This window comes from Elephas maximus, chromosome 4, assembly GCF_024166365.1.
Source record: "Elephas maximus indicus isolate mEleMax1 chromosome 4, mEleMax1 primary haplotype, whole genome shotgun sequence".
Classification (NCBI taxonomy): Eukaryota; Metazoa; Chordata; class Mammalia; order Proboscidea; family Elephantidae; genus Elephas; species Elephas maximus.
This window is the reverse complement of record NC_064822.1, coordinates 105,329,648-105,357,418: the sequence shown is the minus strand read 5'-3', so window position 1 is coordinate 105,357,418 and position 27,771 is coordinate 105,329,648. Positions and strand designations below refer to the sequence as shown.

Below are 27,771 nucleotides of genomic sequence, written 5' to 3'. Positions count from 1 at the left end.
CAGGGAAGAGGGGTTCCTGCTCTGGCTCAGTGCTTTCGAAGGCCCTACACATCACATGTCCACCACCCATCTGTCAGTCTGTCGCACTGTGGTGTCTTGCATGTTGCTGTGATGCTAGCAGAGGAAGCCCCATCCCTTTCACCTCATCTGTGTGGTCCAGTTTGACCTCCTTGTCTAAGTCTCACTCTTCTCCCTCCCAGCACAGAAGGAAGGATGAGAAAATGGGGAAGGAGTGACCCCATCCACCTTTGCTGTCCCCTTTACCCAACAAGGGGTACAGGGACACACATCAGTTGGGAGTCACAAGAACAGAGAGAGCCACAACACTGGGTTCTCCTCTTCCTCCTCATTGTTATCACCATTTACCACTAATGAGCAGCCCACATTGGGGGCTGCACAGAGTTCAAAAGGTGATGCCATTCACTACCCCTGGGCATCTGAGGACCAGAAAACTTGGAGAACAGATATGTCAGATCCCATCCAGGGTGGAACTCAAAAATATATGGGAACAGATTGGACAGGTAAGAGGGCCACAGTGGAAGGGTGGAGATAAGAGCAGAGTGAGGGCGTGGGGCAGATTTATTGTGCTAGGAGTCCTGGGTGATGGAGCACCCTCGGGGAAGTAGGGTGAGACTATGTCTTCTCGCTAATTCAGTTCTCATGGGTACCTACCGAATGTCAGGCCTAGCCCCATGCAAAAGTGGTCTCTTTACTTGTAGTATTTACGAAGTTTTCCACCAGTATACGTTTATCAAGCACCTCCTATGTACCTGGCTCACAGCTGGTCACCAGGGTCTCAAAGATAAATACAACTCATATGTACTTAAAACATGTCCACCAAAAAAAAAAAAAAAAAAAACCAAACCCAGTGCCATCAAGTCAATTCTGACTCATAGTGACCCTATATGTCTAGCACATAGGAAATGATCATTAAGTATTAGCTATTATACTGATTGGACTTACTCTTTTTCTTGTCCATGTGTGTGAGTTTCTTTGTAAATTAAGTGTCTTAGGCTGGGGTCTTTAGAGGAGAAAAACCAGTGAAGGGTATATGTATATATGTACACGTATAAATATGTATACCTGGTGGCATAGTGGTTAAGTGCTACAGCTGCTAACCAAAGGTTCAGCAGTTCAAATCCACCAGACACTCCTTGGAAACTCTATGGGGCAGTTCTACTCTGTCCTGTAGGGGTTGCTATGAGCCAGAATTGACTCGATGGCAATGGGTTACATATATATATATAGAGAGAGAGATTTCTCTCAAGGAAATGGCTCACACGGTTGTAGAGATGGACAAGTCCGTGGATCAGGCATCAGATTGGAGGCTCCTCCTGACTCAAATAGCTGCAGGGCCTAACGAACCCAAGATTGGCAGATCGGATGGCGGGCTGCTGGTTCAGGGCTGCGGAGGCCGACAGATCCCAAGATCAGAAGGCAGTACTGCAGGCTGCTGCCTCAAGTCCCAAGAACAAGAGGCCAGATGATGACGAGCCAGATGCAGGATTCAGAGCAAGCAAGAACCAATGAGCTTTGCCAGAACATCTATGTATATTGGATGCAGACCACACTCCTGAGGAAACTCCCCTTACAACTGATTGGCAGAACACATCACGGAGGTAATTACATTATATCACAAAATGGAGGATAAGTACATCACATAATTGCCAAATTACATTATTATATAACACCTAAACTATATCATTACATAACTGCCAAAACTGCTGAGAATCTTGGCCCAACCAATTTGACAACCTAAACCATCACAGTCCACTCCTTGTGAACTTGGCACTTGTACACCTCTCCTTAAACCATACACAATCTCTAAATGAAGACAATTACAAAGCCATACTTGTGCCTAACATAATACAACTAACATGCATACAACAAAAAATAGAATAGCCCTGTTTACATCTCACATTTTATAAGTGAAGATACAACAATATTTGATACACACATACAAGGAAGGAATACTCATTGCAATTACAGTCCTCCTTTCTGCAACTGCTCACATGATTGTAACTGGTATTTAGAACTACCCTGTTCCACCACCCATTCTGTATTCCCTTTGCCTTCAGCAAACATCTCAGCTGGTTGTGGTTCTTTGCCTGATGGGGAGATCTAAACCTTCATTCCTGAAGAGTCTGGGCCATTAATAGTCATGTTGGAATTGAGTTGCTGAGGTTTTCCACTGACTTTAATCACAGGGCATGGTAGTTGTAAAAACGCCATGGGGGGAATATCTGACCTCTAACTTCACAAGGGGCAAGGGAAATCAAGATCACCAGCCCAAGGCTGATTCCTATGAGGCAGAGGTCAAACATGCCTTCTCTCACCTCCATCTTTACCAACTCCGGCACCAACCGTCCCTCCCATGGCACTCTGTACTTCTCTGCTTGGTTCAGTAATTCATTGCAATAGCCACACAGAACTCACAGACCATACTCATGATTGTGGGGTTTATTAGGGAAGTAACAAGTTACAATTCAGGCTCAGGAACACTCAAGGATACAGTTATTCCATCAGGACAGCCTCTTCCCAGCTGTGCTCGAAGGCACGCCTCTCCCTGGCCCTCAGTCTCTGCCCAAAGACACTCAGCTTTCTCGCTCCGTGGGCCAGGAAGCCTGCTGCACCATCTCCTGCAGATCTCTCTTGCCAGTCTCTCCTTCCTTGGTGGTCGTGAGCTCTTCTTTTTCCTGCCTCTGGGTTCACTCATTTCAAGCCCAGTAGGATGACAAAACTGACTAATCCCTTTGGTGGGCTACAACTACCCTATCTGCATAGTCCCGGCCAATCACCTGGGTGGGAGTTACAAGACCATGGCTAGAAAGGTCACACAAAAGTGATCTGTAGCACCCCAGTAATACTATAAGACGTCCTAAGGAATCTTCTGTATTCCAGACATACTCTCCTTTACCTCTATTTTATAATACTAGTCCAATTTTCCCTTGGTAATTAGGATTGATCACACCAGCCAATACAGTAATTCTCTTCTTTGTTGATCTAGAGGCGTGAGGAGCCCAAAGTGACAGGGTGGCATTCTTAACTTTCGGTTCAGTGAAATCAGTGTTGTGTTTTCTGGTGGGAGCATTCCTCCCTTTGGAACTAAGACCTCTAGACCTGCAAAGCATAGCGTTGCAGGGACAGAAAGCAAAAAATTGTGCAAGTGGGTCATTAGGGATAATGGTGAGTGGTGCCACTTACATTCCCACCCTTGATTTCTGGATCCATGAATCCTGGCTATGAGAGAAATGGCACCATATTGGATGCTGGTTTAGAGTACATACAGCTTCCTAGAGAACATTGCCCCAACCCTGCAAGGTATTGCCACCTAGCCAGAGCCGTAATTGTGTGTTTAGAAGGTCATTCCTTCATTTTAATCAAGCCCGCTGCTTCAGGATGATGGGGAACATGGTAAGACCTGTGAATTTCATGAGCATGGGCCCATTGCTGCACTTCCTTTGCTGTGCAGTGAGTCCCTTGATTGGAGGTGATGCTGTGCGGGATACCATGACAGTGGAGAAGGTATTCCGTAAGTCCATGGATGGTAGTTTTGGCAGAAGTATTGTGTTCCCAGAAAAAAAAAAAAAAAAATTTTTTTTTTTTAGAATAAGTGTCCATTCCAGTAAGAACAAAACACAATCCTTTCCATGATGGAAGTGGTTCAATGTAATCAACCTGCCACCAGGTTGCTAGTTGATCACCTTGAGGAATGGTGCCATATCAAGGGCTCAGTGTTGGTCTCTGCTGCTGGCAGATTGGGCACTTAGCAGTGGCAGTAAGCAAGTTGGCCTTGGTGAGTGGAAGTCCATGTTGCTGAGCCCGTGCATGACCTCCATCCCTGTCACCGTGGCCACTTTGTTCAAGAATCCATTGGGCAATGATGGGAGTGGCTGGGGAAAGAGGATGACTGTTCTCCACAGAAAGCGTCATCCTATCCATTTGATTGTTAAAATCCTCCTCTGCTGAAGTCACCTTTTGTTGAGCACTCAAATGTGAGACACAAATATCTCCACTTCTTTGGCTCATTCAGGGAGTTCTATCCACATATCTCTTCCCCATACCTCCTTGTCACCAATTTTCCAATCATGTTCCTTCCAAGTCCCTGAACATCCAACCAAACAATTGGCCGCAGCCCATGAATCAGTATACAATCATACATCTGGCCATTTCTCCTTCCAAGCAAAGGGAACACCAGTTGTACTGATCAAAGCTCTGTCCATTGGGAGGATTTCCCTTCACCATTGTTCTTCAGGGAGGTCCCAGAATGGGGCTGTAGTGCTGCCACTGTTCACTTTCAAGTGGTGCCTACCTGTCGTGCAGAACCATCTCTAAACCAGGTATAAGTTTTCTCTTTCTCAGTCAACTGATCATAAGGAACTCCCCATGAGGCCATAGATGCAGACTGCAGAGGGAAGATCATGTGACAGGAGTGGAGACCATGGGCATTTGGGCCACTTCCTCATGCGGTGTATTTTTGCGTTCATGTCCTCTTTGGCCTCAATCTCGTATATACCACTTCCATTTAATGATGTGCTGTGATGTGCGTGCACGCTGACTTCATGGCTCTGTGGGTCAGACAACACCCAGTTTGTGATGGGCAGCTCAGGCTGCATGGTGACTTGATGGCCCATGATTAAGCGTTCAGTCTCTACGAAGGCCCAATAACAAGTCAAAAGCTGTCTCTCAAAAAGAGAGTAGTTATCTGCAGACAATGGCAGGGCTTTGCTCCAAAATTCTAAGAGTCTGTGCTATGATTCATTAACAGACACCTGCCAAAGACTCCAGACAGCATCTCTATCTGCCACTGACACTTCAAACACCATTGAATCAGCTGGATCATATGCCACCAAGTGGCAGAGCTGCTTGCACAGCAGCCTGAACCTGTTGTGGAACCTTCTCTTGGTCTGGGCCCCATTCAAAACTAGCAGCTTTTTGAGTCACTTGATAAATAAGCCAGAGTAGCACACCCAAATGAGGGATATGTTGCGTGCAATATCCAAAGTGGCCCACCAGGTACTGTGCCTCCTTTTTAATTGTGTGAGGGGCCAGATGAAATAACATCCTTCACTCTAGAAGCAATATTTCTACATGCCGTACACCACTGGACCCCAAGTAATTTCACTGAAGGGGAAGCCACCTGAATTTTTATCAAATTGATTTCCCAGCCTCTAACCAGCAAATGTTTTACCAGTAAGTCCAGAGTCATTGACACTTCTTCCTTACTAGGTCCAATCAGCATAATGTCATGAATGTAATGGACCTATGTGACATCTTTTGGAAGGGAAAGGTGATCAAGGTACCTGTGGACTAAATATAACATAGGACTGGAGAGTTGAAATACCTTTGAGGTAGGACAGTGAAGGTGTATTGCTGGACTTACCAGCTGAAGGCAAACTGCTTCTGGTGTTCCTTCAATACTGGAATCAAGAAAAAGGCATAGACCAGCTCAATAGCTGCATATTAGGTACCAGGGGATGTATTAATTGGCTCAAACAATGAAACCACATCTGGAACAGCAGGTGTGATGGTTAAGGTTGTGTGTCATCTTGGCTGGGCCTTGATTCTCAGTGGCTTGGCAGTTTGGATGTAGTTTCTCAGCTATATAATGATGCAATCACCTCCATAATGAGATATGATGTAATATAATTTCTCCATGATGAGATCTGTTATGAGCAGCCAATCAGTTGAAGGGGATTTTCCTTAGGAGTGTGGCCTGCATCCAGTATAGGTGGAATCTCACTGGCTTTTGATTGCTCTGGATTCTGTAGTTGGCTCTTGTTCAGCTGACTTCCAGTTTTTGGGACTTCAGCTAGCAGCTTACCTGCTGTCTTACTTGCTGATTTTGGGATTCGTTGGCCTCAGCAGCCTGTGAGCCTGAGGCCTGCTGTCTGACCTGCTGATCTTGGATTTGCCGGCCCCTCCAGCTATGTGGGAGCCCTGGTCCCACAGTGGTTAAGAGCTCAGCTGCTAACTAAAAGATCAGTTCACAGTTTGAATCCACCAGCAGCTCCTCGGAAACCCTATGGGGCAGTTCTACTCTGTCCTATAGGGTTGCTATGAGTCAGAATCGACTCAGTGGCAATGGGTTTGGTTTTGGTTTTGGCAGCTACGTGAGTCAGGAGAAGCCTCCAGCTTAACACATGGACTCAGGACGTTCCAGCCCCTAAAACTGTGTGACCCATTTCCTTGATATAAATCTGTATATGTATTTATATGATTCACTGGTTTGCCTCTCTAGAGAACCCAGCCTAAGACGGCAGGTACAATTGGAGTTACCACCTGGTTAAGTTTACGATAACCCACTGTCATTCTCCAGGATCCATCTGTTTTTTACACAGACAAATAGGCGAGTTGAATGGGGATGTGGTGGGAATCACCACCCCTGCATCCTTCAAGTCTTTGATGGTGGCAGTAATCTCTAGAATCCCTCTAGAAATGTGGTATTGCTTTTGGTTTACTATTTTCTTAGGTAGGGGAAGTTCTAATGGCTTTCACTTGGCTTTTCCTAACATAACAGCCCTTACTCCACTTGTCAGGGAACAAATGTGGTGGTTCTGCCAGTTGCTGAGTGTATCTATTCCAATTATGCATTCTGGAACTGGGAAAATCACTACAGGATGGGTTTGGACACCAACTGAACTCACTGTGAGATGAACTTGTGCTAAGACTCCATTAATAACCTGACCTCCATACACCCTTACTGTCATGGATTGAATCCTGTTCCCCAAAAATATGTGTCAACTTGGTTAGGCCATGATTCCCAGTATTGTGTGGTTGTCCTCCATTTTGTGATTCTCCTATGTGTTATAAATCATAATCTCTGCCTGTGGTTAAAGAGGATTAGGGTGGGAGGTAACACCTTGCTCAGGTCACATCCCTGATCCAATGTAAAGGGAGTTTCCCTGAGGTATGGCCTGTACCACTTTTATCTTACAAAAGATAAAATGAAAGGGAAACAAGCAGACAGTAGGGGAGCTCATACCATCAAGAAAGAAGCACCAGGAACAGAGTGCGTCCTTTGGACCCTGCGTTCCTGTGCGAAGGAGCTCCTAGTTCAGGGGAAGATTGATGACAAGGACCTTCCTCCAGAGCTGACAGAGGAGAAAGCCTTCCCTCTGGAGCTGACACCCTGAATTTGGACTTCTAGCCTACTAGACGGTGAGAAAATAAATTTATCTTTGTTAAGGTCATCCACTTGTGGTATTTCTGTTATAGCAGCACTAGAAGACTAAGACACCCATTCAGACTGGTGGGCCACAGTGATGTTTTGGGTCTCCTGGAATTAGTGTCATTTCACAGCCAGTATCCAGTAATCACTGAAAAGTCTAGTTGTTTCCTTTTCCCCAATGAACAGTCACTCTCATAAAAGGCCATAGATCCCTTTGGGGAAGGCTGGAAGAGTAAGATCAACAGTATAAATTTTTAGCAGTCCTTCCTCAAGGGAACATGGCCTCCCCTTCAATCAGAGGATTGTAAGTCTGTAAACTGGCTAAAGCCTGGAAATTGATTGAGGGGCCATGACTCTCTATTCTGGTGATTCGAGTTAGACTGCTGTTCACTTGACCTAGAATTCTTTACTTGTACAGACCAAGTAAATATTTAATAGATTTCCTATTTCACTCCTAGGGACACCATGACTAAGTAGTCAATGCCATAAATCCATACAAGTCAGGCTATTCTGATTAGTGCATTGAGTCCACTGGCCATTATGGTAACCAACCCCACAGGTCTTTGTCAATTGAGTGCCGTCACTTGGCCCATACCACAGTGGGATCCAATTAGCCCTATTGTAGTTAAGTGTTTTAATTCAGTTAGGGTAGTTCCCACTGTCAAATCTGATTTAGATAAAATAACAATCATAGCAGTCTTCAAGGATGCTGGGGCTCCCTTCACAAATTTGTTCCTCATCATTGTGGTAAAAAGTGTGTCCCCTGGGCACTCTATGGGTGGGTCTGCAAGTCTAACCTGATAAACCTACTTTAACATGCTAATTTCCCTAAGCCTTTGGATACCTTCTTCTGTAGTATAGCAGGGCAGGCCTGGTACTTTACGTTGATTTCGTGTAGGCCATGGTGTAAACCATGTTTCAGCAAACCAACCAAATAAACTATTAGATCCTTTCCTAACCTCTCGAGCTCGAACATTGAATGAAGAATCTGTGCTTAGTGTGGCTTATATCAATAAACTCTAATCCAGTTTTATATTCCTTGCACCATTATTCCACACCCCTAATAGCCATTCCTACATGTATTCCCCAGGTTTCTATCTGTACATATTAGAGAAGTCAAGCAGTTCTTTCGGAGTATAGCATACCTTTTCCTGGGCCATACTTTGTACTTCACCTTTTGGGGCTCCCTGGGGCTTAAGTCAGGAGCCCTGGTGGTGCAGTGGCTAAGAGCTTGGCTGTTAATCAAAAGGTCGGCAGTTCGAATCCACCAGCTGCTCCTTGGAAACCCTATGAACTAGTTCTACTCTTCCTATAGGGTCTCTATGAGTTGAAATTGACTCGATGGCAGTGGGTTTGGGCTTTTGGTTTTTTGGAGCTCTTTCTAGCTCTTCAGGCAGACCTGGGGGTGCCTTCCTAGTCAACATGGGGACCCTCAGTTCAGAATATTAATTGTCAGAGAGAGTGGCTGGTGCTGTTTTTCCCTGTCAAGTTTTTTCTAACCCCGTGCCTAAATCGTAGTAGGAGCTCAATGAATGTTTTTGTTCTTATTACTTACTGCCATATTCTTGGTTAGCAGAGCTGCCTGGGGTCTCAGCCCAGTGATCTCACATCCTTCAAGGAGGCTGAGCAGGAGCAGGGCTGGAGAAATCAGGAGGTGAGCGATGGTCCCTGCCCCGCCACTTCCACTATGCCGTGAGTTTCAGAGCAATGTCCTATGGTGGCTAGAGCACGGGGCTTGAGGCCAGTCATCTATCGCTATGGGCCTGAGCAAGTCCCATAACCATTCTGAGTCTGTTTCCTACTCTACAAAGTGGGGCTAACCCTCAGGATTTATATGAGGGTTCCATATCATTACATATTTCTGGGAGCTTCTCATAAACCACAGCTCACCATGTGAATCCAAGTTATCACCCTCATCAGCCTCCATGGCAACCACACTGCCCAAGGACAAAGTTCTAGTTCCTAGGCCCAGAACCCAAGGTTCTTCCCCCTTGGCCCCAGTTGGCTCCCCCATGTGCCACCGCTCCTCCCTATACACCCTTCACTCCAGCCAGAGTTAGTCATCACCCTGAGCAGACCTTACCCTTCTATGCCTCTGCACCTTTGCACAAACCATTACCTCTGCCGAGAATGCCCCTTCCCTTTGCTACCTGGGGAATTTCCAGTCTTCTGGTGGCAGTGTTATCTGCTTTTATTTGGCTGTGCAGTACCTTGCTTCCTTGTCTGCCTGTACGTGATGATGAATCAGGCCACCTGAGTTAGACTCCTGATTTTGCCATCTACTAACCCAGTTAACTCAGGCAAAGTTGCTTAAATTGTCTTAGCCTCTGTTTCTTAATCTGTAAATTGGAGATGATAACAGGACCCACCTTTAGGGGTGTTGTGAGGATAAACTGAGATAATGTGGGGCTTGACCCCTGCCTGACACACGGTAGGTACTCAGGAAATGATAGCTATTATTGCTGCTCTTCGTGTTCTTATTGATACCTCACCCCTTCCAGCTGCACCCAGGATGTCCGACTTCCCCACCAGCCAGGCAGGTCGTGGACTGGACTCCCCTCTAAGACTACCAAGGACCATCTAGGCCAGAAACAGAAGGAAATTCCCTGCAATCAGTTTTTGCTGATTAATGAAGCATTAGGATGAGAATCCTAGTAGTAGTGGAGCTAGAACTTATCAAGAGCAGCTGAGTTCTTAGGCAAGGGGTGTAGGTCATAGCAGGTGAGCCTGGGGAGGGAAAAAGGCTGCAGCTGCAATAGGGGTTTCCCCACTGCCCCATGTGCTCCATTCCTGAAGGGAAGTGCCAAGGACTGCCCTGCTCACTCTCTCGGCCCCACCCCAAACTTCCCACCTGCTAGAGCCTGCCTTTTTTCTGGTTAGCTTTCTCTGCCCCATCCCTCAATCTCATGGTGGTTACTTCTACAATCACTGATATTGTTGTTAGCTGCCGTGAGTTGGCCCCCCAATTCATGGTGACCCCATGCACAACAAAACAATATACTGTCTGGTTCTATGCCATCCCCATGATCAATTGCAGATCGGATCATTGTGATCCCGAGGGTTTTCAGTGGCTGATTTTGGGAAGTAAATCGCCAGGCTTTTCTTCCTAGTCAATCTAGTCTGGCAGCTCCACTGAAACATTCAGCATCATAGCAACATACGAGCCTCCACTGACAGATGGGTGGTGGCTGCATATGAGGTGCATTGGCCAGGAATCGAACCCTGGTCTCTCACATGGAAAGTGAGAATTCTACTGCTGAACCACCACTGCCCCTGTACAACTATTGATAACTCTTATTAACTGTGCACCAACTACAGGCTAGCACTGTGAAAACGGGGTACTGGTTTGGAGTATGGGTTTTGGAGTCAGGCCAAGTTCCTGGCATGGTGCCCAGTAGGCATATAATGAATGCTCATCACCATCTCGCATCTTCACAATAACCACTAGAGTACACTGGACTTTGGAGTCATATTGCCCTGGGTTCAAGTCTCAGCTCTATCACCTTCTAGTTGTACAAACTTGGACACATTGCTCAACCACTCTGCTTCAGTTTCCTTCCTGTCTATAAAGTGGGAATGATAATATCTCCTACCTCACTGAGCTGATAAAAAAGATGAAACCAAAACCATTGCTGTCAAGTCAATTCTGACTCATAGTGACCATACAGGACAGCGTAGAACCGCCCCATAGGTTTTCAAGGTTCAGCTGGTAGATTCAAACTGCCCACCTTTGGTTAGCAGCTGAGCTCTTAACCACTGCACCACCAGGGCTCCACTGAGCTGATAAACCAAAACCCGTTGCCGTTGAGTTGATCTGACTCATAGCAACCGTATTGTACAGAGTAGATCTGCCCCATAGGGTTGCCAAGGAGCAGTTGGTGGATTCGAACTGCCAACCTTTTGGACACAACCTTCCTTGCTGAAGGTGAAGAGGACTTAAAGCAGTTACTGCTGAAGATCAAAGACTACAGCCTTCAGTATGGATTACACCTCAACATAAAGAAAACAAAAATCCTCACAACTGGACTGATAAGCAACATCATGACAAACAGAGAAAAGACTGAAGTTGTCAAAGATTTCATTTTACTTGGATTCACAACCAATGTCCATGGAAGCAACAGTCGAGAAATGAAATGACGTATTGCATTGGGAAAATCTGCTGCAAAAGACCTCTTTAAAGTGTTAAAAAACAAAGATGTCACTGTAAGGACTGAGGTGCACCTGACCCAAGCCATGGTGTTTTCAGTTGCCTCATATGCATGGGAAAGCTGGGCAATGAGTAAAGAAGAATTACGGTGTTCGTGAAGAATATTGAATATACCATGGACTGCCAAAAGAATGAACAAATCTGTCTTGGAAGAAGCACAACCAGAATGCTCCTTACAGGTGAGGACAGTAAGACTTCATCTCACATACTTTGGATATGTTATCGGGAGGGATCAGTCCCTGGAGAAGGATATCATGCTTGGTAAAGTAGAAGGTCAGCAAAAGAGAGGAAGACTTTCAATGAGATGGATTGGCACAGTGGCTACACTGATGGGTTCCAGCATAACAACGATTGTGAGGACGGCACAAGACTGGGCAGTGTTTCGTTCTGTTGTACGTAGGGTTGCTACGAGTCGGAACCGACTTAACGGCACCTAATAACAACAATGAAATAATGGATCTAGGCATTGATCAACGGCTGCTAACAGCACAAAATCAGTCAATCAGACATTATGTGTATCCTGATGGAAGGACACACATCACCTGTGAAGTTGTCGGCCCAAACATTGAACCTGAATCTCACCAAGCCTCTGGATAGAAGATGCAATCAAACTCCAGACTGTGGGAAACTCTACAGTACAAATGACCTAAGTTCCTCAACAAATAAATTAAAAAAAAAAAAGGGTTGGGGGGAGCCTATAGCTTTAAAGGAGTGGTGCTGCAAATGGTTAACATGCTTGGCTGCTAACTGAAATGTTTTCTATTTCTGAAAAAAAATCAGTCACTGAAAACCCTATGGAGCACAGTTCTACCCGGACACACATGGGGTCGCCATGAGTCAGAATCGGCTCAATGGCAATTGGTTATAATTTTATAAGAGACTTCAGAGACATCAACCACTTGTAATATGTGGACTTTATCTGGATCCTGGTTTCAATAAACAAGCTATTTTAGAAATGAGACAACTGGAAAATTTGAACAGGGATGGGATAATTGATGATATTAACAAATTATTGTTAATTTTTAGATATAATAATGGTAGTGTGATGTCTTTTTTTTTTCTTTTTTTAGTGTGATGTCTTAGTTATCTAGTGCTGCTATAACAACAATACCACAAGTGGATGGCTCTAACAAACAGAAGTTTATTCTCTCACAGCCCAGTAAGCTAGAAGTCCTAATTCAGGGAGCCAGCTCCAGGGGAAGGCTTTCTCTCTGTGTCAGCTGTGGAGGAGGAAGATCCTTGTCATCAATCTCCGCCTGCTCCGGGAGTTTCTCAGCACAGGGACCCCAGGGCCAAAGGAAGCGCGCTCCTGGTTCTACTTTCTTGGTGGTATGAAGTCCTCAAGTCTTTCTTTTACATCTCAGAAGAGATTGACTTAAAACACAACCTAATCTTGTAGATTGAATCCTGCCTCATTAACATAATTGCCGCTAATCTCACTTTCCCACCTCATTAACATCATAGAAATAGGATTTACAACACATAGGCAAATCACATCGGATGACAAAATGGTGGACAGTCACACAATACTGGGAATCATGGACTAGCCAAGTTGACACACATTTTTGGAGGGCACAATTCAATCTATAACATGTGTCTTTTGAAAAAGTTCTTTTTTCTTAGAGATATCCAACCCAAACCCTATTTCCATTGAGTCGATTCCGACTCATAGAGGCCATATAGGACAGAGTAGAACTGCCCCATAGAGTTTCCAGGGAATGCCTGGTGGACTCAAACTGCCGACCTTTTGGTCAGCAGCTATAGCTCTTAACCACTTCTTAGAGATAACCAAAAAAAAAAAAACAAAAACCAAACCCATTGCCACCGAGTCAATTCTGACTCATAGCAGCCCTATAGGACAGAGTAGAACTGCCCCATAGAGTTTCCAAGGAGTGCCTGGTGGATTTGAACTGCCGACCTTTTGGTTAGCAGCCATAGCACTTAACTACCACGCCACCAGGGTTTCCTCCTTAAAGATATACACTGAAATATTTACAGATGAAATGATGTGATGTCTGAGATTTGCTTCAAAATAACCCAGGGATCTGGCAGGAGGGTAGATGAAATGCAACTGGCCATGAGTTGAAGATCATCAAAGCAGGGTGCTGGGTACATGGTAATTCATTGTATTATTTTTTTCTCTACTTTTGTATATGTTTAAAATTTTCCATAAAAAAAAAAGTAAAAGAAAAAGCCTAATGATATAAACCATTTTGTCATTACAGCTGCATCTAGTTATTACCGCTCTGAGAATTTTTTTCCAATTGTAAAATGAAGGTGCTAGAAGGTCTATTAGTATTCATCAACATTTATTGAGTGCTTCCTATGTGCCAGGCACTGCTCTCAGCGTTTTTTTTTCAGTCATATTTGTTTTCAGTTATCGAATCTCTGAACCACCCTGTGAGCAGGGGACTTGCATTATGCGTATTTTAGAGGTGAGGAGGCTAAAGTGTAAAGAGGTTAGTTAACTTGTTCAAGGCCACACAGCAACTGGAGGAGCTAAGATTTGAACCCAGGCTTCTGGCTCCAGAGCTCTGGTGCTTAAGTCCTACAATGGGCTGCTTCTCAATATGCAGTGATAATCCTTCATTCACCTGAGCCTCTCTGGAGTCCTTTCTGTATTCATAGGCTCTCTCTGATCCTGCCACAGCCCTGCCTGAACCACTGGGGTTCAAACTGTGAGAACCTGTGATGGGACCCCACCTTGAGCGTTGAGGTAGGTGTGTGAGGAGGGTGCTCCTGAGAGTCTCTGACCCGTGAACAGAGCAAGGTCAGGGCAGAGGCTTAAAGTGGGATCATAGCCGTGCCAGGTGGGAACATTTCCTCCTTCCCGGGCTGCACTAGCAGCCTTTCCCATCGCAGCCAGAGTGGGGAGAGACCTGCTGAGCTTTCTCGCAGGTGTGTGTACACACATCTACATTGGGCAGGAGTTGGGGGACCAGGCCGGAGCACCAATGCTGCCAGCAGGAGTGGGAAGAATCTGCTCCTTAGAAGGGGGCAAAGAGGCAGAGGGCTGGATGCAATGACCCTGGGGTGTCCTCACTGTTCCCGGTTGTCTTCCATCTTCCACGAACATGTATGTGGGTAGAGGGTTTGGTCTCCCTGCTCTCTGGGAGATTATAATCTGAAGGATTTAAGGATTAAGCTCTCTAAATACTCTGAGCACCAGAGCCACACAGGCAGACCCGGTGCCTTCTTGGCACAGCTCTTCGCTGCCGGGATTCTCTCCCCATCTATCCCTCCTCGCTCATTAACTCAGTACCTGTCTTCAAATACTTATTACATGGTAGGCTCTGTGCTTAGCACTGAGGCTATAAAGATGGATAAGACATGGTTTAACCCATCTCACGGAGCTCACAGGCTACTAGGGAGGCAGACACATAAACAGAAATACGAGGGTGAAAGAGAAAATGCCTGTTCCATGTTCCCCTCTTCTCGGAGGTCTTCTCAGGCTGGGCTACCCCCCTTGAGTCCCTCCCCATTTCCAGCTTAGTCTAGATTGATCCCATTCCAATGTGTCACAACTCCTCTCCATCTGAGTCTCCCCTGTAACATCTCCCTGTGAGTTTTCCTTTAGAAGAGTGGGGGATGTTTCAATCTAGATCAACACTGTTCAATAGAAAGAACCATAATGTGACACACAAATGAAAGTCATGCATATAATTTAACTTGTTCTAACAGCCACATTAAAAAAGTTAAAAGAGCAGGTAAAATTAATTTTGCTCATACATTTTATTTAACCAATATTCCCAATATATTATCACTTCAACATGTAATCAACTTGTAATCATGTCATCAATCAATATTTTAATCAATTCAAAATATTACAAATAAGATATTTTGCAAATTTTTTAGTGCTGTCTTTAAAAAAAATCTAGTGTGCACTTCACGCTTACAGCGCACCTCAGTTTGGACTAGCTACATGTGGCTAGTGGCTCCCATATTGGCCACACAGGTATAAATTATTGTTCCTGGGATTTGGTCTGTTCATTAGTTTTGGAGCTCGAAGCTCAACTCCATTTCACAAGAAACAGGCTCTGTCCTCCTTGGGAGACTTTGCCAGGAAGCAGAGTGGCTGCAGTCCTTGCCCTGAACCCCAGCTTGGGGCGTCAAACAGAAAGATGGACTGAAGTTGGGCAATGGTGTGGCATATCAACCAATCAGAGAGCTGAGGGCCTGGGGGCCTGGGGAGCTCAAGTGTCCAGCCTTTGGGCTCGGATATCCCTGATGTGGGCACGTACAGAGCCCAGAGATGCCATGCCCTCACCCTGCTGTCTGCTACATTATGAATGCCTTTCCTCCTCTTTTTCCAACTCCACCTGCCAAAATGCTACCCTTCGCATATAAATAAGCTACAAAATTAAGTGAAAAAAGAGGGCAGTGCACATGGAAGAGACCAGAAGGAGACACACCTCTATTTTGAATATGATTTTCTCTGGGCTTTGGAACTAGGTGATGATGTTCTTCTTTTTACCTCTCTGCATTTTCTTTACACTTTTCTTCTTTTTTTATCATAAGCATGTACACAACTGGAAAAATCTGTGTTAATATACACTTAAAAATTTCTTCATTCAGTCTTTCAAAGCCTAGTTAAAATGCCAACTTCCCTGAGAGCTTCTCAGCCTCCTCTGAAAGGCTTTGCTTTCCTCTTTTACGGTTCTTTCTACAAGGCCCTGGTACTGAGCTTAACTGTGAGCCTGTTTTATCTTTCCTCCACCATCTTGGGGGCAGGGTCTGCATCCCAGCATCCCCAAGGGCCAGGCACAGTGTCAGTCACACCATAGAGGCTCTATACCTGTTGTGGAATGGATAAATTAGGCAAGCTAGAGCCCCGGGCTCCAAATAGGCTAGATGCCTCAGGGTCCTGCAGAATCCTGTTCTTTTCTCTTCTTGGTGACCTAGTCAAGACTCCCCTCCCTGGCTTGCATCCCCAATGTCTAAAACCACAAAGATCTCAAGCCAGAGGGCACCTGAGAGGCCCCATTGCCCAGTCCTCATCCCCATCCTACTCCCTCCTCTCTCCCAACCTTGAGAGGTTCTATATTCTTCCACCTGGGTAGGCTGAAGGTGTCAGAGGCTGCGTTCTCTTGAATGTAACCTTCCCCAGAGGCTCAGAGGCAGGTCAATTTACCCTCAATTCTGGCTTCAGCCCCTGCTCTGGGGATGCAACCTGTTCTCCTGGTTTTCTTTTCTGGGCTCCCTGCAGCCCCTCCGTCACCCCCAGGGTGACAGAGGCTTTGGCACTGTCTGCAGCTGGGCGTGAGTGTGCAGGTGGAGGAGCCCGCGGATAGCTGTCAGGCATTGGGAGCGGCCTCTTTGGAAAATGGCACCCTGGCCAGGGCTCACGCTCCGGCCTCTCTCCAGAAGAAGTCTGCAGATCTGTCTCATGCCAGTGACTGTCAGCTATTTCAGCGAAAAGATTTACTTTGAAAATGAAGCTGATCAAACACTTGAGCAGGCCCTGAGACATCTCCCAGACCTCACTGTCACCAGCGCTGCAGACAACAGGCCTCACTGCCTTGACTACACAGATATCGCTGACATATTTATGAAGCTCCTGGCTCATGAGACGGAGCTTTCAGCTCAGGAGGAAGGGAGAGGATGTGGCACTTGTTAAGTACCTACAGCTTGTCACACTGCACAGGGAGTACTGCTTTCATCATTTAATCCTCTCAGCTCAGTGAGGAGCTGCCATTAACCCCATTTAGCTGGGAAGGAAGAGGTTCTAGAAGCAGGCCTGCACGGTGGTTGGGAGCTGGGCTCTGGCGTCTGACTGCAGGGAGGGCTGACTAGCTGGCTCCATCATCTGCCAGCTGTGTGTGACCTTGGACATGTTATTTAACTTCTCTAAATCTCGGTTGCCTGATCTATAAAATGACAAGAGGACCTACCTCTTTGTTAGGGCTGAATGAAACAATCCATGTGGTACACTTAGCACAGTGCCTAGCATATGGTAAGTGCTCAAAAAATGCGAGCTATTATTACTGCCCCAGTCACATGACACTGCTGGAGAGTGAAGAGGTTTGGGATTAAACCAAGGTCACTCGGTAACCGTGACAAAGCTCCAGAGACAACCAGATCCACCCTCCTCTGTCTTTCTTATCTCCATCAACCCTGGTGGTCAAATGGTTAAGTGCTCAGCTGCTAACTAAAAGGCTGGCAGTTCAAATCCACTCAGCAGGAGAAAGGCCTAGTGATCTTCGGTAAAGATTACAGCTGAGAAAACCCTATGGAGTAGTTCTACTCTACCACATGGGGTCACTATGAGTTGAAATCCACTTGACAGTAACACTACCACCACCCCCTACCCCGCTGCTCAAGCCAGAAATCTCTCCCTCTGTCTACGTTCTGCTGACAGGCAATCTTTCACCAAACCCTAGATATTTTCCCCCCGGGATCTGTGGAATTCCCTTCACTTTCACTGTCTCTATGTTAGCCCAGCTGTCTTCACTTCTCCCTGGTATAATCTGAGCGGGTCACCTTCTCTGTCTTCAATGCCTTCCTTCCACCCCCATGACTTCCCAAAGTCCTAACCTGTCTGTGAAGCCAGGTGTGGACTTCCCTGCCTCCCTTTTACCTGAATCTCTCTCACTTTCTTCTTCCAGCCCCCTTGGCCTTCTTTAATGCCTTATGGGAACCTAATGCCCCAAGCCCCTTCCCACCTCAGAGCCTTTGCCCGTGGGGTTCTCTCTGCTTAGAGCACTTTCCCCTAACCAACTCTACCTCTCCCTTCAGATCTCCTGGAGGCTTTCCCTGACTCCCCAATCTAAATTATTACCCTGGCACTCTCCCCGGGTGGTACAGATGGTTAATGCACTTGGCTGCTAACCAAAAGGTTGGTGGTTCAAATCCACCCAGAGGTGCCTCAGAAGAAAAGCCTGGTGATCTACTTTCAAAAAAGTCAGCCATTCCCAACCCTAGAGAAGTTTTATTCTGACACACATGGGATTGTCATTAGTCAGAATCAACTGAATGGCAACTCTTAAGGCAAATTGGGCTTTTACTTCAGGGCACTTGCCACCATGTGTAATTATATATTCATTGTGTGGCTGTTTGTAAGTTCTGCCTCCCCCTCTAGACCGTATGCTCCATGAGGGATTGGGTTTCTTGCTCACTTCAGAACTCCTGGTGCCCAGTTCACTGCATGACACATAGGTGATGTGGTGGTGAATAGACATTTGCTGAGTGAATGAGTGCTGGTACCCCACCCATGCACGGGAGGAGCAGCCCACAATGCTGCTGGACCAAACTGCACTGAACGATTGGATTGCTGCCTGGACTTGGCATCACTCAGCTCCTGCGGGCACCGTAGGGAGGGCCAACAAGTCCCAGGTGGGTGAGGGGAGTGCTTAGCATGGAGATGAAAGAGTTGGTGGGAAGATCACCAACATCCACCCATCCCCTCCCAAAGACCCAGTCCAGCCTCCCACAGCTGGGCAGTGCTGGGTCAGTTATGGAAGGTCCTGAATTAGCTGTTCCCAGCTGAGTCGTGCACCAAATAGAGACATGTCTGGTACATCAAGGGCTCCCACCAGACCCTCTGGCCCCTTTGCTCCCCCCTGGGTCTCCACTGCTTCCTTCTCTTCTCCCCACCACTCCGTCCATGTTCCAGGACCACCTTTCCATGTGTTATTCCTTTGGGGACAGTTTACCCCCTACCAGGGTCCCCCTGGAGGCTGAATACTTACCCAAAGGAATGAGTTTCCAGTGGTGGAATTTTGAACCTAGTATAGTCTTGGCCAAGGGTAGAAGATTGAAAAGGGAGAGTCCCTGAAACCCTACCTTATGGGCAGCTGTCTCCAGTGCCACCGCTGTCCTTGTCTACTGAATCCTACTCTTTTCCTGAAGATGCAGTTCAAACCCACCTCCCTTGAAGGCTTTCTGATCTCCCAACCAAATATAACCTCTCCCCCTTCTGAATCCCCCTAAATCACAGTTAATAATCATCAATCATGTACGGCTTTCTCTGAATGAATATGAGGGGACAAGCAGCTGTCACCTGACATTCTAGAGTTTTATGGTGCTTTGTAGCATGCAGTACAAGCTGGGGCTGATTATAGGCTTCTAAGCAATGATAAAGATGGTGCCCGTTTGACACACAGTAGGTGCATTGGACTGTGGGTTCCTTGAGAGTGCAGATGAGTGTTCTACATCTTGGTCCCCCTAGCACCTAGCATGGGGCCACCACACTGTAAGCCCTCAACACGTGTTTCTGGATGGATGTTCACAGCAACAGCTCTCACATGTCAGGCCTACCAGGTGCCAGGCACTGTGCTAAGTCCTGTCCATGTGTTAGCTCACTCAGTCCTCACAATCACCCTCTGAGTCAGGCACTAATATTCCCCAATATAAAGTAGGCTCCACAGGGCAGGGACCTGTGTCTGTTCTGCTCACTGCTATACCCACATCGTGCTTGAACATGTAGTGGGCCCTCAAGAAATATCAGTTAAACGAGTGAATTACTGAACAAATCTCCATTTTACAGATGAGGGAATTGAAGCTCAGAGAGGCTTCGCAACTTGCCTAAGGTCACTCATCTAGTAAATGACAAAGTCAGAATTTGCCTCCAAATGAATCTGATTCCAAAGCCTATATTCCTCACCACTGAACTCAACCAAGTGCAGGGGATGGGTTGCGGTCTGGAAGAGTCCAGATACACAGTCTCTACATTTAAGGAGCTTCCTGCCTGGTGGAGGAGCGGAAATGCACACACATGACACAACATGTGACGGTAACAGAACCTGTGACCATTTCAAGAACTGGGCAGGGTGGCTATAAGTGCTGCTATAACAGAAATATCACAAGTGGGTGGCTTTAACAAACAGAAATTTATCTTCTCACAGTTTAGGAGGCTAGGAGTCTGAATTCAGGGCGCTGGCTCTAAGGGAAGGCTTTTTCTATCTGCTCCGGGGGAAAATCTTCATCTCTTCCAGCCTCTCTTCCTTGGCTCCTTGGTGATCTCCACGTGGCATCAGTCTTTCTCCACATGTGCTTCCTTGCTTCTGTGCCTGATCTGCTCTTTTTATATCTCAAAAATGATCTGCTTAAAATACACCCTACACTGATATGGCCTCATTAACATAACAAAGAAAATCCCTATTCCCAAATGAGATTACATCAAGTATAGGGGTTAGGATTTACAACATATATTTTTGGGGGACACAATTCAATCTATAATGAGCACAGACACCTAAAGGAAATGACTTCTCAAGGACCTTCTACAAATGAATGGCTAAGCCTGGATTAGAACTTGACCAGTTTCCTGAAAACTTTTGTTTTTTCCATAAACCCTGGTGACGCAGTGTTTAAGACCTATGGCTGCTAACCAAAAAGTCGGCCGTTCAAATCCACCAGCTGCTCCTTGGAAACCCTATGAGACAGTTCTACTCTGTCTCATAGGGTTGCTATGAGTCAGAATTGACTCAACGGCAATGGGTTTGGGATTTTTTGGGTTTTATATTCTGCAGGGGAACTGAACCAATCCTACTTCTGAGTCTTACTTCTTGACATTGCCAAAAGCAGGTGGGGTTGGGGTGAGGAGACTTGAAACCTGCACTCAGTGGGACACTGCCCCCTGCAAAGGCTGCTGTTAGCTCCCCCTGCCCCTGCTCCCAACAAAAACCAAGGAGTAGATGGCAGGAGGAGGGGAGAGAGAAAGGAGAAAGGACAGATACATGGTTTTACACCGTACCCAGCAATCCCTGCACCTACGAAGAAGGGTGATTCAGGATGTTGATGCTTGCCAAAGGCTTCGTGTTCCTGTGTTTTGGAGGGTGTATCTGGGGAATGTGTCATGGGATGAGGTGGGTGAGGGGGTAGGAACCAGGTGAGGGTTTGTGCAACCAGGCTATGGTTGACCAGCACAGGGGCCGGGGAGGAGAGGGGGCAGATAGGAAGGGCCTGTATGGATAGCAGTGTCAGGGATTGGGGGGGAGCCATCATCATTAGCCTGGAATCTACAGGGGAACAACAGACTTTTAAATTTGTGGGGGTAGCCATGGCTGAGGCCCAATTACACCCAGAAGGGCACATTGGGAGCAGCCTGATGCCTGAGCTTGCCTGGATCACCCACCTCTTTTGACTCACCCTGAGAAACCTGTCTGTCATTAGGGACCTGGGCTCTGCCTTCCCCATCGACGGCCTCAACAATATAGGTTCTCACTTCATCCACGGGGGCAGGGAATGGTGCAGGCTGGGTGTGGGTCTGTTTATGGGAGTATTGTGACGATCTTGGGTGGAGGGGTGTCTGGACAGGTCTGACTGTGCCCACCACCCTGTCCACCTAGAAGGTCTGAGGAACTCCCTATTCCTCTCCCTACCCTCAATCTGAATCTTGCCACTCAAGCCCTCTCAGTCTGCTCACAAGTGCTGGTCCCTGAACAGGGGTCAATCTACTCTCTTCTCCCCATGACTCCACCCCCAGCATGTCATGTACCTTTGGATTAGTCACTTGACTTCTCTGGCCTTTCACTTCCAGGGCTATAAAATGAAAAGCATTACCTCTATCCACACCTTGGCCCCCTCCACTCCCTGGCACTTCCCTCAAACAGAGCTGGCTGGCCACCAGAGCAGAATGGAAGCAGGATGGGCTGCCATGGTGTACATCTGAAAGGAGGGAGAGGAAAAGGATAGGCCCACAACCTCCCCACCTCCCACCCCACATAGAGCGGCTCTGAGAACACTGCCAAATGGCCTTCGAACCTCTCTGCTCTCACCTTGGCCTGGTTACTTACTCCTGTGGTTCAGCCACTGTCCACATGCTAATGAGCCAAGGAGTTCCAAACCACCTTTAAATGCAGCCCAGGACTGAGGCCCCACACTGTTCAACTCCAGAAATCCCAGGAGTTAGGCCCGGGGTGGGAGGGAAGTGTCATTCCCACAGAATACAAAGGGCCTGATGCCCCTGGAGCTGTGCAGTAAAGAGGCCCTGCCAGATCTCTTTCCTGGGCATTAGCCAACTGCCAACTGCCTATGGGATGTCTACACCTGGGCATCCCACAGACACCTCTGCTCAACCTGACCCCACTCCAACTGCCTTTCATTTTAATAATGGCACCATTCTCCCACAGACTTAGCCTCCGAACCTTCCCTCCATCTTACATCTAGCCTCTTCCAAGTCCTGTCAACCCTGTCCCAAGCTCTCTGCTTCTCTCCATATTTTCTGTCCCGTTTCATTTTTTAATTATCAAAATTTACAGGGCACTTGCTATACGCCAAGGAGCCCTGGCAGCGCAGTGGTTAAGCTGCTAACTGAAAGGTCGGTGGTTTGAATCCACCAGCTGCTCCGTGGGAGAAAAATGTGGCAGCCTCCTTCCAAAATCTAACCTTTTCTGTAAGGATTACAGCCTTGGAAACTCTATGGGGCAGTTCTACTCTGTTTTATAGGGTCACTGTAAGTCGGAATCGATTCCACAGCAACAGGTTCGGCTTGGATTTTGGTTGCTATATGTCTGGCACTTTCCAAGTGCTTTACGAATATTAACTCACTTAGTTCTCACAACCTTCATTTTATAGATGAGGAGATGAGTCCCAGAGAGGTTAACTGTCTTGCCCGGGGCCCAGATTTGAGCTGAGGCACATGGTCTGGAGTTTGCTCAAATTTCTGTCACGAAATCTCCATGCTCCTCATGGCCCTTCAGTCTCTCCCTCTCTCAATCCCTCCCACACGGTGCTGTCAGACGAATCCTTCTTTCTTTCCTGTTTGAGAAAATGCTGTAATGACAAAAATTACTATAGCAGTTTGATCTTTCTGAAGCACGACTTGAAACATGTCATTCCGCCATTTAGAAAACATTGAAGCCCCTCCCCTTCTCCTGGTGCTAACAGAATAAAGTCCATCCCCTAACTCAGGATTCAAAGATGCGACCCCATCAACCTTCCCAGCTCCCTTCAGACACCCCTTCCACTAGCTCATGCCTGCCCACCCCTCCCCAGCACTGTCCATCCCTTTTCTGCAAGGGGTGAGCTTGGATGGACCTCATCCCCCATGAAGGAAGCCTGTAAATCTGGCTCCTCTTCAAGCCACCAAAGCTTCTTTCAGCCACAGCATGTCACACAGAGATACATAAAAACCAAATCCACTGCCGTTGAGTCAATTCTGACTCATAGCAACCCCATAGGACAGAGTAGAGCTGCCCGAAGAGTTTCCAAGGAGTGCTTGGCAGAATCGAACTGCCAACCTCTTGGTTAGCAGCTGTAGCACTTAACCACTACTCAGGGACACATACGACAGACATAACGAATGAGCAAACATAGAACTGTGGAAATGGGCTGCCTTATGAGGTTAGAAATTAATTATTTCATTAAACAATATTTGTGGAACCCTTAAGGCTAATACTAATAGCTTACACTGAGACCTTATGATGTGCTGGGTGCCATGTTAAGCATTTTACATATATTGTCATTTAATCCTCTCTACAACTCCATGCAGTCTATATTATCAATATCCCTCATTTTACAAACAAGGAAACGGAGGCTCTGAGAGTAGAACTAAATTTTCCAGAGTCATACAGCTGTTCCATGCAGTCTATATTATCAATATCCCTCATTTTACAAACAAGGAAACGGAGGCTCTGAGAGTAGAACTAAATTTTCCAGAGTCATACAGCTGTTAAGTAGAAGAGCTGGGATTTGAACTGAGGCTGCCTTGCTCTTGACCACCATGCCTAACTGCCTCCTAGATTAGGGGGCTGTCTTAGTTATCTAGTGCTGCTATATCAGAAATATCACAAGTGGGTGGCTTTAACAAACAAATTAATTTTCTCCCAGTTTAGGAGGCTAGAAGTTCGAACTCAGAGTACTGACTCTAGGGGAAGGCTTTCTCTCTCTGTCAGCTCTGGAGGAAGGTCCTTGTCTCTACAGCTTGTTTCCTGGTTCCTTGGAGATCTGCACGTGACTTGGCATCTCTCTTCCCCGATCCCTACTTGCTAGATTGCGTTTAATCTCTTTTATATCTCAAAAGAGATTGACTCAAAATACACTCTACACTAATCCTGTCTCATTAACATAACAAAGACATTCCATTCCCAAATGAGATTATAATCACAGGCACAGAGGTTAGAATTTACAACATAAGTTTTGGGTGAACACAATTCAATCCATAACAGGGGCCAAAGAGGCTTCCTGGAGGAGGTGGCATCTGAGCTGTCAGATAGGAGAAGGAAAACACATCCAGAACACAGATGCAGAGAGGAAGGGGCAAGCCAGAAGCTGGAATGGCCAGGCAGAGCTGGAGCAACAGTCCTGGGGGCCAGGGAGCAGCCTGTGAGATAAAGGGGTGGAGGAGCAGAGCTGGGGGGGAGAAAGGGATGAGAGAGGGGACAGGTTGTAGACTGGATGTGACGTGGAGAGAAAGTGAGTCAGGAAGACAAGGGCTGGGGAGGGAGGAGGCCAGAGAGGCAAGGAGGGGCTCGGGTTTGTGGGGGTTGAGAGAGCCACCTGGACAGGGAGACCCAGGCTTAAGTGTGGGTGTGGGGAAGTTTGTGGTTATGGAATGGGAGGAAAAGGGCGAGTTGAGGTGGAATAAGGACTTTGATAACTTACCTGCCCACCCAGGACCCTATCTTCTGGTCAGTCTTTAGGTGGGTGTAACTGGGAGATGACAGGAAAGCAGAGGTAACTGGCCACTCCCATCTGCACCAGATCTTTGTTTCTCATTTCATCTAAGAGGTCCCGATCCTTTTTTTAGGCAGTTTTTATGAGTCCTCACCTGCAACCCCTTGGAGCTGTCCAAGAGGCTCTGGTAGGAGAGATCCCAATTCATGAAAATCACAATTCACATGCTTTGTGACCTTCAAAGTACTTTCGTCACCACAACTGGGGTGTCTTACAATCAGTTTAGGATGGACAGGGTTCTGCTGTCATCTTCTTTTTCACAGCAGGCTGCTGCAGCTCAGAGATGTTAAGGGGCTTTGCCAAGCTCGCCTGGCCCAGTGGGTGACCGAGTTGGGACCTGAGCCCAGCTCTTGAGATTGCAAACATCACAGTGACACTGCAGCAGCTGCAGACAACAGGGCCTGGTAAGAGCTGAGTCTCAAGGACAAGACTGGGAAAGCCGGTGAAACAGGCTCAGGAAGGGGGAAGGGGGAGACAGGGATAGAGGCAGAGGTGACAGAGGCTGAGAGTGGAGGCAGGGGGTTGGAGAGCCTTAAGACAGAACTAGAAGACTCTCCAGAAAGACCTGGTTAAATGTCCCAGCAAGGTTAAAAGAACAGAAGCCCATTCTTTTAGGTCAATTGGTATATTATAATCCATACAGACAATGTTTTACATTCTACCTTGGTAAGTAGCGACTGGGATCTTAAAAGCTTGCGAATGGCCATTTAAGATACAACAATTGGTCTCTCCCCATCTGGAGCAAACGAGAGTGAAGAAAACCAAAGACTCAAGGAAACAATTAGTCCAAAGGACTAATGGACCACATGAACCACAGCCTCTGCCAGCCAGAGGTGCCTAGCTACCACTACTTACCAATCTGACTGGGACCACAATAGTAGATCATGGACAAAGTGGGAGAGAAATATAGAACAAAATTCAAACTCATAAGACCAGACTCACTGGTCTGATGGAGACTAGTGGAACCCAGGAGACTCTGGCCCTTAGACACCCTTCAAACTTGGAACTGAAATCACTTCCGGAGATCACATGATAGTCATACAATAGACAGGGGAACAATAACACCAGTGAGGAATGTACAATTCAGAACAATCAACTATATGAGACCTAAAGGGCAGCATTTGCCTAAAAGCAAAGTTCAGAAGGACAGTAGGGCAACCAATGTTGTGAAACAAGCTGAATATAAGTTGTTGAATGGGAAACTAATTTGCCTTGTAAGCTTTCACCTAAACAACAATAAAATGTAAAACAAAAACAAAAAAAGAAGCCTATTCTACCCTACTATGTCTCTGCGAGACACGGTAGGAGGGGTCTATTGTTCCCATTTCACAGGTGAATGAACTGAGGCAAGGAGCAGTGCCTACCTACATAGGTTGCACAAAAACCTATAGGAACTTAGGGCCCAGGATCCCTGTTAGAAGCCGGGCAGGGTACACAGATGTCCGGGCATTCTCCCACTATACAGTGGATGATGAAATAGAGATGAGAGAGGAAGTGATGGAGACAGAAATCAGGGCCACATCCAAAGAGGGAGGAAGAAAAGGCAGCGGCACGGATGGAGTCTGTCAGCGGCAGAGATGGTGGAGATTAGGCCCTGACACTCGGCTCAGTTACCGGGCAGGCAGCATTAGCTGGTCGGGTGTCACCGAGCCGCCCGCACCTCCCCCCTCGCCCCCCCCCCACCCATTCACTTGGGCTGCTCCATAGCGCGACGCCCAGCTGTCCCCGGGGAGGAGGGGAGAGGGAGCAGGAGCGGGGTGGTGAACGCGCCTCCTCCCCCATCCGCTCGAATCCGCAGCGCAGCGTCCTCCGTCGCATCCTACAGGCTCCCCCCCCCCCGCCCCGCGCCTGGATGGTATGCTCCTACCCGCCTGGCCCGGTTGCAGTGGATGTTGCTAGAACCCACGCGGAGGAAGGAAGAGACGCAGGCAGGCTGCGGTGACTCAAGCGGCCGACCCTGCCTCAGGGACCCCTTCCCAGAGAGACAGCACCATGACCCAGGGAAAGGTACGGGCACCTTCCCCTGCTTGCACCATCCTCCATCCTCCATCCCCCTGCCTCCCTGTCATCCCAAGCAAGCTCTCTGGACCACTCCAAAAATCCTCCCCTGGCTCTTGTTGGAATGCTCCTCTGTCGTCCCTGTTGAAGTCAAGGGACAAAAAGGTCCATTTCAAGGAATAAGTCAGGGCCTCTTCCCGCTTACCAGAGTCGTCTCTCCTTCAGGCTCTCCCTTGTCTTCTCTCCACCCCATGCTTTGGCATCCTAGGACCCTTCACAGGACCCTTAAGGAGTGGGTCTGGGTGAGAAGTGTGTGTGTGTGTGTGTGTGTGTTTATGCCTGATGAGCCCCAAGGGGCAGTGCCTATGGGACCCTGTGGCCCAACTCTCCAATCCCAAACCCAACCACTTCATGCTCATCTTGCGCCCTCCACAAAAAACACTCCCCACCCAATTTCCGGTCATTATTCCACATCTGGAAACATCCCCTGTGGTTGGGGGTTACTATGGCAACCCTGCATCAGGATGCTCTCATTTTTGCTTTGTTTTTGGCTGGGGCATGGAACTGGATGAGACCAGATAAAACGTCTCTCTCTCTCTCTCTCTTTTTTTTTTTTTTTTCAGTTTTAGGCCTGAATTGTATGGGGGGAGGGCTGGGGCAGAGAGTTGGCTGGCCTAATAGGGTTATGTAACATCAACAGCCTGTGGAATTATACAACCGCCAGGACCTGGAGCAAAGGGGGAGGATCCTCTGGACCTCTGTTTGGGGGTGCCAAGGATTG

At 47.1% G+C, this 27,771-nt stretch overlaps 1 protein-coding gene and 1 pseudogene across 5 annotated transcripts in view; one reads left to right on the top strand and one right to left on the bottom strand.

Annotated features, from left to right (window-relative positions):
- FAIM2 (Fas apoptotic inhibitory molecule 2) overlaps positions 1 to 27,771 on the top strand; it is a 94,083-nt gene that overhangs the window by 29,817 nt on the left and 36,495 nt on the right. The window contains exons 1-4 of one of the 5 annotated variants that reach the window (XM_049883076.1): positions 8,746 to 8,825; positions 14,007 to 14,094; positions 25,256 to 25,396; positions 26,791 to 26,999. In XM_049883076.1, coding sequence (XP_049739033.1) covers positions 26,985 to 26,999 — 15 coding nt within the window. In that variant the 5' untranslated portion in view covers positions 8,746 to 8,825; positions 14,007 to 14,094; positions 25,256 to 25,396; positions 26,791 to 26,984. Of the gene's footprint in view, positions 1 to 8,745; positions 8,826 to 12,613; positions 14,095 to 25,255; positions 25,397 to 26,790; positions 27,000 to 27,771 lie in introns of those variants that run through there. The other 4 variants (XM_049883077.1, XM_049883075.1, XM_049883074.1 and 1 more) reach the window with 4 other exon arrangements.
- On the bottom strand, positions 1,984 to 26,810 carry LOC126076326 (uncharacterized; annotated as a pseudogene).